The 13409-nt window shown below is 42.6% G+C and overlaps 1 protein-coding gene across 1 annotated transcript in view; it reads right to left on the bottom strand.

Annotated features, from left to right (window-relative positions):
- Window positions 1–13409, bottom strand: part of ALG5 (ALG5 dolichyl-phosphate beta-glucosyltransferase) — a 593309-nt gene that overhangs the window by 305476 nt on the left and 274424 nt on the right. Inside the window, exon 6 of the mRNA XM_044073307.1 lies at window positions 385–501. Coding sequence (XP_043929242.1) covers window positions 385–501 — 117 coding nt within the window. The remainder of the gene's footprint in view (window positions 1–384; window positions 502–13409) is intronic.

Genomic DNA, 13409 nt, shown 5'->3' with positions numbered 1-13409 from the left:
CATCTATTTTAAGTAATTAAATGAAAACTCCAGCCACGGTAGAACGTCCACTGAGTGACCTCTCAAACTGAGTGACTAATGCTTAGTCAAACACTCTGCTTGTGCTGTGTTGATGAGGTCATAACAAGGCCAAAATATGCATATCCACAACTAGTGGGGTTTGGCTTTATTGGCCTGAAATTTCCATTAAATGACTTAAAAAGAAAAAATTCATGGGCATTCAGAATCGTCATATAGGTGAAACACCTGATGTTCATAAGAGTCATTTGCATATATCCCATGTGCTTCTGATACAAGAGGTTTGAGAGGTCACTCAGTGGAAGTTCTAGCTTGGCTGGAGTTATCATTTAGTTTTTATTTTAAGTAATTAAAAACAGCACTCACTGGCCAGGGCTTCTGAAGATCCTTGAGACCAGCTTCTAATTTTTCAAGATCTGCAAACTTGGTGGCACCATCAGCATCTGCCATTAGAATGTTCTTCCCTGTAGAACTTAAGACACCCTTCAGAAAAAGATACACATCTGTTAGTTGAGAACTTCTAAAAAACAACGTGTAACACTACCAAACATTTTACTTCATGATAACTTAACAGCTTGACAAATGTGAAATGTCACACAGGTTTCAGTCTGCAGAATGCATTTAGCAGTGTGGTAAGTGTGTAATACTCTCTGCATGGACTGAAGAGAAGCTAATTAAATTAAAAAAGCAAAAGCAGGTCAAAAGTGGCAATGCACTGATATTCATGCGCAGAGATGGCCATCATAGCTTGATAGAGCACAAGTCATGTGCAACTCTTTCTTCTGATTTGTTGCTCCACCTTAATTTCCCCCCAACCATCAAGCTTCCCACAAGCCCTCTACTGACACAATCCATTTACCAAGGGGCAACAGCCCCTGTGGCTCATATGTTCCTCTAGTCCTTTAGGGGCCAAGCACTCAGCATATAGAGAACAGTGTTGTCCTTATTGGGGAGATGCAGGGTTTTTCCTTTAGCCCTACTGGTTCCCCATGTATGCTCAGTGATGTCTGTGGGGACTGGGCATGTAATGGGCACTGGACTAACACAGATTTCTGTAACATAAACCTGCATGTACTGTGCCCTCATTAAGAAAATGTCTCCACTGGTTTTCTGATACCAACCGAGATCCCTAAGTGGAAAATACATTCCTGAGTATGTGCTCATCCCCTACCACCTGAAGTAAGTGTTCACACTCAGCCCCTACAGTCTTAATCGCACCATCTCATCAAACTGTCCAATGTTGGGACAGCATCAACTGGACACCATGAGGGATTCATCCCATTACTACACACTAACCCTGGATTGTTCCTTTATTAGTGATGCCCACTATTCTTTTAAGTCAAGCTTAAGTCCTAATCTGTTAATTGGCTGATTTGAAGCGACAATCCTTAAAACTCAGATGGCATGTCTCAGAAACTACCTGAAGATAATTTTTCTGCAAGAGGTTCTGCTGCTCTTCCTCACTGCAGCAAAACATCACATAACTTGTTCAGCGAAAAGTCAGGTTCAGACTTCAGCTGCCCAGCTACTACACAATAACTGAAAGCAGACCTAGAGTAAGAAAGAGGTATCCTAAAAGTATCAGGCACAGGAGTCTGGACTACATACCCCTCTGGACAATTGAGAGGCATGCTGTACTGCATCCATTAAGCCAGAAAGAGGCATTCTAGAAGCATCAGGCATAAAAGTCTGTGTTGGGTCCACTGATAAAATGGAACCAAAGTTTATTTATTATTATTATTATTATTACTATTATTTTTACATTTGCTTACCGGGGAAGTCTGACTGGGCAGGGCTGCCCATTTTCAGTGGAGGTCTGGAGAGAAAATCTCCACACAAAATATCAATAAAAACATATAACAATATAGAAAAGAATAATTTATAAAAGTAACAAACAAAATTATCAGAGAACCACAAATGAGTATTAGTTGTACAAAGTATAAGTTCAGAGTATGCTGGACATTGCTGTGCATATCAACACTATGGTAATTACATAAGTTCAGAATATGCATACTTCATTGTACATAACATTATGTAGCAGAATAACTTCATACATAATTAAAAGGAATTAACCAAGTTTGAAGTTATTAAAGGACACTATAACAAATACAGTTACAGTTATAGGTAGAGAGGAGATATAGAAATGTAGTGGTCTTAGATGAGTTAGACAGGGTCAGAGCATGTAATATCCATGATTTGGAGAGAGAGGATTTTAGATGATTTTTGAACTGGAGTTTGTCTGTATCCAGATTTCAAGTGGGAGGGAGTTCCAGATTTTTGCAATAGTATTAGAGTAAAGGGAATCTCCTGAGATGTGTCTGCTTTTGGATACATCAATCAACCCTTTGTTGGTAGATCTCAGCTGATGGTTATTGGTGTAATGGCTAATTAGGCCTTGTAGGGTTGGGGTTTTGCTGGGGTGGTAAAGAATTTGGTGAGCTAGGGTGAGTTGGTTTAGGGTCACTAAGTTTGGTAACTCGAGCCAGGATAGTTTATGAAGGGTTAACAATGGTGGGATCTGTAAAAAGAGTCCGTCAAGAATTTAGCTGTTTTGCTATAGCAAGCGAATAATTTGTTTAGCTCACCTTTATTTAGGTTCATACGTAGGTACTAGGCTATCTGCCCGAAGACATTTATAAACCTAGCCAGAATGTGTTGGCTTTCGCCGCCCCCTTAGATTAGTTCACTGTGCCTCTGTCCAGCAGAGCCACTGAAGTGATCCCCGAGGTAAACTTTCTGTTTCCCATCCACTCGTCAAGGTTTCTCTTGAAGTGTGCTAGCAAGGAGCTCTGCCTAATGTAGATTGGGATCTTGATCCAAAGCATGGGAAGTCTCTGGGACAGGAATCTATCCCTACAGCACATCCTATTTATTGTTGTGGTGAGGTTTAGATCCCTAGAGCGTGTGGCTTGTGGGGATAAGGTTTTCTTTAGGTGGAGCATGTCCATCAATTCTGGGTTGGACATGGCCTTGTATGTCAGGCAGAGATCACCTCTGAGTAGGCAGTATGCAACAGAGTACAGCTGTAATTTCTTCAGTCGAGCTGCATGAGGAATCTGTCTGAGGCCAGTGATCCTCTTGGTGAGGGACTTCTGTGGTCTTTCCAGCTGTTGCAGGTGTCTTGTAAGGTACATCCCAAACAGGGCGTTTTATTCTATGATGGGTGTGATGAATAGAGGGGTACAATGACCTCTTTTGATCTGGATGTGAACCCTTTTGTGATTAGGTGGGCCACGTAGAAGGTTTTTCTAACCACTTTGGCAACGTGATTATCAAAGTTGAGATTACTATCTACTTGGGTCCCCAGATCCCTTATTACGTCTTCCGTATTTAGGGGACTACCACCTAATTTAGGTTAAATAGAACAGGAAAAGCATATATTAGTGGGAGAGGAGGTGAGTCGGTATGAGGACCTTAGTACTGGTAGTCAGATTGTTTGGCAGGTAGGTTGGTTTTATGTCCAGCTTTCGCTTAGAGCTAACCCAGATAACCCAGGCTGGGCAACTAGACACCGGACGGCCAGAAGCTTATTGACCCAAGGCTGCTAGGCTTTATGGTGGGCACACACTGGTCAATAGGGGAACATACACCCATCCCACCATTAGCAAGAGTCCCTGGCATATGTCAGAGTAGGCTGGGTCCTCAACCCACATCACCGGTAACTATCCGTGCCCATTTTGGCGATAATAGTCAACATGACCAAATTACCTAGAGCTGTATGTTACATGGTCGAGTGGCTAGCCCTGCCATGGCACACAGTCTGTGATCCGTGTTCGCCTATCTTGAGGATACTGTGCACCACAGCAGATGCCCATAGCAGTTGGTCTGTACAACTCTTCCCCTATAGGATACCATGTACATTCTGTGCTGCTCCATTCATTGGTAAGTTTGAGATGGAAACACTCAGCATGTTTTTTGGATGTGGGAGAAACCCCACAGAGACACAGGGAGAAGGTGCAAACCCCTAACAGGCATTGGTCGGAGGTCAGGATTGAACCTTGTACTTTGTGCATAGGAGGTGAAGACCTTAATCATTATGCCAACTGGTCTCTATTGGTAGTCAGACAGTTCTTACATATATAGTGCGTGCCTAGCTTTTTGTATACTTTTGTTATGGTTTGAGCTATGTGCTTACTGAATTTCATGTTTTGGTCGATGATGACCCCTAGTAGCTTGGTATGTGCAACTGGTGAGACATGGGTATTGTCAGAAGCGATAATTGTATAGGGGGGAATGGGATCTGCAACCTTGTAGAAAGAGCATGACCTGGGTCTTTTTAGGGGTGAGTATTAATTGAGATTCCGAAAACCAGGTTTCAATGGCTGTAAAGGAGTTGTGCTTTTTTTTTCTGTAGTAGTTGGAGAGAGGGGGCTGAGCAGATTAGGGTGGAGTTGTCACCATATTGGACTAAGTTAGCATGAAGGGTGGCTTTATGGAGGTTATTGGTGAATATTGTGAATAGCAGGGGTCAGGGGTCCAAGTATAGATCCTTGAGGCACACCTAGGTTAACAAGGAGATGAGGGGATAGGGAGTCCTGCCACTTAATGGCTTGCTGGTGGTTGGAAAGATAGTCTTTAAACCATAGGAGTGTAGAGTTATTTAATTTAAGTTCTGAGAGTACGGTCAACAGCTTGTTATGGGGGACTGTATCAAATGCTTTGGACACGTCCAAAAAGACAGTAGATATGAGCTTGCCTACAATTAGCTGTTGATTAACGAGGTTGTTGAAGCTGATGATGGCAGTGGTGGTGCTGTGGCTAGGGCGAAAAAAGAGTTGAGTTTCAGCTAGGAGGTTGTTGGACAGAAGGTATTTTAATATTTGGGAATGTATACATTTTTCTAGGATTTTAGCCAATGGCAATAGTATGGTTATCGGGCGGTAACTGGATAACTCAGTTGAATTCCTGCCTTTGTGTATTATATGTGAGCTTCCACAGAAGTGGGACCTCCTGCTTTGAGATGGATCTGTTGATAATTATAGAGACATGGTATAAGATAGCTTTGGATGCAATGTGGAGGTATTCTGCAGGGTATGAGATGGCGTTGGGTGCAGTGCAGAGGTATTCTGCTGGGAGCTTATTAGCTGCTAGGATAGTGGGTCTTAGTTTGGTCAGGTATCTGAGGATTGCACTGGTTTGGACTGGTTGGAGAAAGAAATAGTTTTGGTTAGTTGGCGAGTTTAGCATATTTGGGAGGGCTGTGGGAAAAGTGTCTGTCGACAGCTTTAAAATAGAATCAGTAAAATATTCATTGAATTATGTTGCAATGTTGTTAGTGCTGAGTCAATGTTTGGGGGTGCGGTATCTGTTTTTCAGGGATGCAGAATCCTATTTATGGCTGCCAGAATTTTTAGCGGTTCGAGTAATGTTTAGTTTGTATATTGGAGAAATTGGTTTTCTTATCCATTCTTATTTGCTTTTTGCCTTATTTCTTAATTCAAGGAACAATTGCTTGTTGGTGTTAGTTTTGTTATTACATCAAGTGTCCCATGTTTTATCCCTTTGTTTTAGTAGATGCCGGGTACTTCTGGTGAGCCAGGGGCACAGCTGGACTTTGTTCAAATTATTCTGGGGGGTGCAAGTTGGTTTAGTATGTTGAGAAAGGTGGAGTTAAAGTGGTCTTCTGCCTTGTCAAGGGGGAAGGTTAAGAGGGGTGACCAGTTGCAGTGGTTTATCACTTTTAGTGGTTTGAAGGCTCAAGTAAGAAATGTTGACATCTCTGGGTTTCATTTTACTTCACGGCTGGTTTGTAGTTTGGGAGATGAAGGCGGCTTAATTATCACAAACTGATCAGTTTAGGTACGTCTTAGCTAAATATGTAGTATGCAAGTGTTACTTATTATGCAGGATGTCTGGACGGACAGAGCCCATTTAGTGTAGACATAAGATTTTCTATCAAACACATCCACAAAATAAATAAAATTCCCACAAACACAGAGCATACACATAGGAATATACACATGTAAGAAAAACAACAAAGTCAAAAATATGTCAACAAGCAAACAAAAGGTCAAGAAATTATATTACGGATATTTACACAGTATCAATTGTACTACAGTTTCAGTACATTGTTTAGGATACATCAGCTAGGCAAATAGAAGACCATCACTGAAATATCAATGTATACACACGCATTGTGCGTGTGTGTCTGTATAAATATGTGTGTGTGATATATATATATATATTATACCTGTATAAACACACACACAAAATGAATGTGCATATGACTTCAAGACATGGATATAAAAATAAGCAGCAAATAAAGTGATATACTTGCAAACAAATGAAGATATTTAAGACAGAGGAGCAAGAAATAAAACACCCATTAGAATAATTTATATGGTACAGATGATTTTAAAACGATATTTAATGTAGTACAAAAAGCAAGGCAAAAAACTCTGGATGATCTAATCTGATACTAAACTAATTTTATAGAAAGAACAAGCAGAGAACAAGGAGATGACCATGAATGCAGGAGGTAGGAAGTGTATTAAAGTGTAAAGCTAAAAGGCGGAGGGAATGGGGGAGAAGACAGGAGTCAGGGGTGCTGAAGAGCGAGGAGACAAGGACTGAGTGAAAAAAACAGAAGGGACATAGCGTTGAATTAAAGAAAGCAAGGAAAAGACGGGGAGTGTGAATAGTTGAGAAGAGTTGGCGTGGAACTTCAAAAAGTCTAGAAAGTGGAAATGTAGGGGGTGCCTTTTAACTGTTCAACTAGGTCAAGTAAACCCCACAGTTACAAGACCCTTGGTGAGAGTTCATGACAGTATGTATTCCCGTTTGAAGAAAAATTCACTACATTCATAGGGAGTTTATTCCACTGTTTGCCTTTTTTTTTTTTTTAATTTCTCCACATCTTTTGGGTTTTTAATACTATGATGAGAATAGAACCCGCTCCCAAGTCAAAGTACAATTCAAGTTCATGAAATTAGTATTGTTTCAGTCTTTGATGTCAGCCAAAAGTGCTCTTCGCAGCACTCGCAATGTGCCCAATAATGACTCCTGCAATTCGTATGGGTTTACATGGACTGGTAACATATCTAAATACGACTGCAGATTCTTTTTTATATGACCCGTTGCTCCTACTACTATTGGGACTGTCTGGGTATCTTTCGTCCACATTGCTCTCATTTCTGCCTGCAGATCCTGATATTTTATGACTTTCTGTCTCTCTGTACGCAACATAGTGTAGTCACTGGGTGTGGCAATTTCAATGATCAACGCTACTTTTGTCTTCTTTTCTTGGACCACTATATCTGGTTTTCTAGCATCCATCTTTTGAACTGTTGGTAATGGGTGATACCATGTGATACAACCTTCATTTTCTATGCTTTGTGGCTCACATTTCCAGTTTTTTCAGCTACTTCAGTACCACAAAGTTTGCACAATCCCAGTGCAACAGTCTTGCCACATTATTATATTTTCACTATACAGTCCTTCTGCCATTAGTAAGTCACAACCAGCAACAAGGTGTGGAACGGTTTCCAATTCGGTTTTACAAAGCCTACATTTGTCCGTTTCTCCGACATGTTCAATGCACTTATCTTGGGCTGTCAATATTAACCTTTCATCTCTTGGTTTAAATTCGCCTCTCCTTAACCATTATTGTGTTCGTTCCTGAGCAACATCAGGTTCTTCCAGAAGTTTCCTACACTTGCAACTACATTTATGTTTTTCCACATTTCTTGCCTTCTCATCTGGTCCTTCACCTTATATTCTTTCTTTTTTTTTTTTTTTGGCACATTCAGCTGCTGCCTGATTTTTATCCACTTCTGGTTTGATTTCCATTCCTGCTTGACGGTGATATGCTTCTGCTAAATTAAGCAGGGAAGTCATCTTAGATTTTGTCTCCTCATGTTTCAAAACTTTCACTACATTTGGGTCTTGCGAGGTCAGCAGATATGGGTGGAGTCCCACAATTGCAGACCTATACATATTATCAATTTCAAGGAGACCCACCCCTATTTCGGAGTGGGGAATATATAATCTTGGTATACACTGATTTTTATAAATCACTCAGTGAGCATGAAGCATCCTTCTTGTTTTCCTAGCTAATCTATCCAACACATTTTGGGTCCAGTCAATCACTCCAAAACTTTAAGTTAGGACAGGAAGAGCAAAATGATTTATAGCTTGGATTTTGTTCCTAGATGTCATTGCTGTTTTCAGAATTAATTTAAGTCTTCTAAAGTATTCCTTACTAAGTTTTATTTGAATTTGTTCTTGTTTTATTGTTGATTCTTCATCAATTCCCAAATATTTATACACTCCCTCTTGCTCAAGTTCTTTTATGTCACATTCTTGTCCCAAACTGATGTTTTCCTGGTGCTACAGTTTTCCTGATTTAAAGATTGCTTTTGCACACTTACCAAGCTCAAATGACATTGTTATATCATCTGAAAAAGCTTTGACAACCTGCAGCTGTGTTTTCAGTTCCTCATCTTATGAGCTACACAGTTTTAAATCATCGACAAACAGAAGATGAGAAGTCTTTACATGTTGTTTTCTAGGAGACAAACTGTAACCATGGCCTAAGCCAGGGGTCTGCAACCTGCGGCTCTGGAGCCACATGCGACTCTTCTACCCCTCAGCAGTGGCTCTCTGTAGCTTTGAAAAATAATGGCCACTCTACCACACAACACACGCACGCACACACACACGCACACACGCACGCACACACACGCACACACACGCACACACGCACGCACACACGCACACACACGCACACACGCACACACACGCACGCACACGCACACACGCACACACACGCACACACACACACGCACACACACACACGCACACACGCACACACACGCACACACACGCACACACACGCACACACACACACTGAGAGCGATCAAGCGATGGACTTAAAATATTGCTCTTATAAACTTACAAACTTGCTAGAATAACATGATTTCTGTTGCCATGCATTCCACACTCACAGAGCAATCAAGCGATTCCCTGGTAGCAGCAGCATCTCCTGAAAGATTTCCATAGGTTGATACTAGGCTATCTGCCCTAAGGCATTTATAAGCCTAGCCAGACTATGTTTGGCTTTCGCCACCCTTTTAGATTAGTTGACTGTGCCTCTGTATAGTAGGTCACAGAAGGTAGCCCTTTTAAGGTTTATTTACTGTACCTCTGTCAAGCAGCGACACAGAAGAGATCCCAGGGGTAAACTTACGATCTCCCATCCATTTGCCAAGATTTCTCTTGAAGAGGGTCAGTGAGGGGCTCTGCCCGACATGGATTGGGATTTTGTTCCAGAGTGAGAGGAGCCTCTGGGATATGAATCTGTCCCTCCAGCATGTCTTATTTATTTCTGTGCTGTAGCTCTAAGGGATTTAGATTTCCTGAGGTGAAGCATGTCCATTAATTCTGTGTTGGACATGGCTTTATACGTCAGACACAGATCGCCTCTGAGTAGGTGGTATGCAACTGTGTAGAGCTGGAGTTTCTTTAGCCGAACTGCATAGGGCATCTGTTTGAGCCCCTTGACCCTCTTGGTGAGATACTTTTGGGGTCTTTCCAGTTGCTGAAGGTAAGGTACATTCCAAACGGGGCATTGTACACAATTATGAACCTGATAAATGATGAGTAGAGGGGCACAATGACCTCGCTTGATCTAGATGTGAACCCTTTCATGATAAGGTGGGCTATATATAAGGTCTTTCTAACCACTTTGGCAACGTGATTGTCAAAGGAGAGATTGCTATCTACTTGGGTCCCCAAGTCCTTAATTACTTCTTCCGTACTTAATGGATTACCACCTATGTGGTAATTTGTGGGCACTTTTTTTTTTCCAAAGGGGATGACTATGCACTTTTTGGCATTTAGCTTTAGGCCATGGCTCTGGCACCAGTTATCCATCTCTGTGAGACCCTTTTGGAGGATGCTTGTGTCAGTCGGAGAATCGATTATAGCACCCAGTTTACAGTCATCTGCGAACTTGGTCAGCCATAGTCCACCCGTGTTAGCCTGTACCTCGGAGAAATATATACTGAACAAGAGAGGGCCCAGGACTGAGTCTTGTGGGACACCACTTGTAACTGGTTTAGAGTCTGACATGGCACCTGCTATTCTGACCATGTGGGTTCTATCCCTGAGCCAGTTTGCAACCCATCTTATGACATAGGGGTTGATATTTAAGCTGGTGAGCTTATTTATGATGCCGAGTGGAGTATTGTGTCATAGGCCTTTGCGAGGTCCAGGTAGGCTGTGTGGACTACCTTCCCTTAATCTATGGCTTTGGTAACTGTTTCAAAGAAGTCGACCAGGTTCATGAGGCAAGATCTGCCCTTAATGAAGCCGAATTGGGTAGGATCCAGTGTCTGGCGGTTCCCAATGTCTTTGTTTATGATTTCCATGATGATATGTTCCATAGCTTTGCAGACCAGGCTAGTCAGGCTTATAGGGCGATAGTTTCCGGGGTCTGTTGTGGCACCACCTTTGTGAGTGGGACCACTGTTGCTGTACGCCATTCCTTGGGAACGTATCTTGTAGTAAGGCTGAGATTGAACAGTGACTTTATATGAGGGCTTAGTTCTTCTTGGAGCTCGTGTAAGACGCAGCCCGGGACACCGTCTGGTCCCACTGATGCTGTGTTTTTAGCTTTGGAGAGGGCAACTCTCACCTGTGCATCTGTGATCTCGAGAAGGCTACACACTCTGTTGGGATAGACATTTGCTCTTTTGCTGGGGAAGGGGGGGGGGGAGTTTGCACTGAACCTTTCTGCCAGGATGTTGGCAATGTCTGTGGGTTCAGTGAATTTTTTGTCATTTTGCACTAACTCAGAGCATATCTGGGAGTTGCCTCCCAGGTTTCTGACATAACTAAGGAAGGCCTTGTGATTATCTTTAGTGTCTTGTGTAATTTTTCTTTCAAAGCTGGCCTTAGAAGATTTTATGAGGGATCGTAGTTTCTTGCTAGTACTGATCAGTGACGCCTTCCCTTTTTGGGATTTTGCTCTGTCATGTAGTAGCTTTCTCCTTATGTTGTATAGCTTATTTATGGCTGGGGTCCACCAGACAGGTCTCCTGCCTTTGGAGGAGTGAGTCTTGGTTTTATTTGGGATAGCATGCTCCATGCATTCCTGTAGGTGTCCATAGAATGCTTTTGTAAAGGATTCTGCATTTTGGGCCGTGGTCCACTGGCCCAGGGGCTTTGAAGGATTCCACCTCAGTTTTGAGAGGTGTGAAGTTTGCTTTTGAGAAGTTCTTCACCGTGGTTTCCTTGGCTAGGGGTGGGGACAGAATATGGATGTCCAGTGAGATTTGTTTATGGTCTGATCTTACCAATGAGGGGTATACCTCTGGTGTGGAACATAGAGACCCCATGTTGGTGATGACCAGATCCAGTATGTTTTCCCCTCTTGTGGGAGTGGTGACCAGTTGTTCCATAGCATTTGAGTTTATAAATTCTAGGAACCGTTGGGCGAGGGTGTTTGGGCTTCAGTAGTTTTCCCAATCGATGTTTAGGTAGTTGAAGTCACCCAATATAATAGTGTTTGGAGAGACCTTCATATTCTCCAGTGTTCTCAGGAAAGCCGAGTGAGGTTCCTGTGTTCAGTTTTGCCCACTGTTAGTTGCACATGGATGGTCTCCAAAACTTCATGCAGTGCCACTAGCCTGGAGGTGTGGGTATCTTTGATAAATATGGATACTCCCCCTCCTTTTGTGGTTCGGTCCGAGTTTTGGGGCCGGAAAGCATGGTATGAAGTATAGCCTGGTAGTGCTGGGGTGCTCTCGGGAGCCTTGAACCAGGTTTCTGTTACTGCACAGATATCGATATTCTCCATACTGAGGAGAGTCTTGAGTGTGTGCATCTTGAGGTTTAGACTTCTGGCATTGAGCAGCATTACCCTTAGTTTTTTTTCTTTGTGTTGTTTATGGGGGTGGGTTTGTCTTTTGAACCTTGCCTAAAAAAGGCACGATGGTGGAGGCATGAGCCTTAGCCAGTATTCAAAAACCCAGGGGTGACAGATGCAAGCTGTCCCAAGCAAAGCAACATGGCTTGTCGAGCATGTCATCCCAGGCTGACAGACATTGGATCCCCTTTGAATGACACCAATACTTTAGCCAGTTGTTAAAATTGATCATTTTGTCTTTATACTGTGGCATCATTCTTGGTGAGGGTAAGATGCTACTCAAAGTCAGGGTCATACCGGCCTGGGCTACATGATCAAAGAGCTCCTGTACGTCTTTTTTCATGTAGTCCAGGGAGGTACGTCTTTTTTCATGTAGTCCAGGGAGGTATGTCTCAGGTCATTCACACCAGCATGGACAATGACGGAGTCATACTTGTACTTGCTTTAGAGTGACCCGAGTGCTTGTGTTATGTGGCGGATCCTGGCACCAGACAGGCAGCTTACAGTGACTTTCTCCTTGTTCAGCCTGGTGAGTGGGACGTCAGTGTGTCTGACAATAGATTCACCTATTACAAGTGTATTAGGTGTGTTGTTTAGCCTTAAGGCTGTGACTGTGTGGCACACTGACTTTGTGAGCTATGTGCTACATTGGATATTGTTTTGTGGTAGGTGTTGCTTGGATGTCTGCTTTGGAGGTCTCTGCTGCTTAGGCAGATTGTTATTTAGAGCCTCCGAGTATGTTTTTGTGTGTTTATGTGTTTGGTTTGCTGATGCGATAGGTCTATGTGAGACTGGATTTGTGGTGTGTGTGTGGTTACCTTCTCCTCCTGACAGGCTGTGCCAGTACTGGGTTGAGAGAGCTTATCCTCCAGTTTGGCTATATAGTTGCATCTCTCACATATATTTGAGCTTGTTGGGAGGAGGAGAGGGTGGTCTGTATACATAAGGCAGTTGTAACATTGCCTCAAGATTCCCAGATTCACCAGCTGGACTGGAGAGTAAACTCGAAACTGACCTTTGGACATGTCTGAATAATATAGGGAACTACTTATTGACTGATCAGAAAGAACCAATAGGGAGCAAGTGCTTTGAATGAGTATAAGAGGATGTAGTGCTTTAGTTTGTGTTTACCTATGAGATTACTTATACGAGCAAGTGCAGGGCTTTAGAATGAGAATAGAGTGCTTAATTTGAGATTTAGAGCAGTTCTAAGGGAAAAAGTGAAGAGTAGACTTTGTGGAGCCGGGAGTAGTTTAAGCGGCACTACCTGATGCTGCTCTGTGTGCAAGACTGCGCTAAGAGAGGGTTGCAGGGTTTTAAGAGATAGAGATCAAGGAGTTTAGAATTGACCCAAAATGGCCAATAAAAGTACAGCTTCTAGGCAGTAACCACTCCTAAAGGGACAGGCAGGCTGTTCAGTGTTAACCACTGCCACTGGTGAACACAGAGACTTCCCTTTAATCCAGGCAAGCACTGACCTCCAAGAAACTTACAAACAGTTCAGAACAGCAAATCTGTAACT

Source organism: Protopterus annectens, chromosome 5.part1 (assembly GCF_019279795.1).
Source record: "Protopterus annectens isolate FY-2018-M chromosome 5.part1, PAN1.0, whole genome shotgun sequence".
In the NCBI taxonomy this organism is placed as follows: domain Eukaryota; kingdom Metazoa; phylum Chordata; order Ceratodontiformes; family Protopteridae; genus Protopterus; species Protopterus annectens.
Note: the sequence above shows the minus strand (reverse complement) of the source record. Positions and strands in the feature narration are given on the sequence as shown.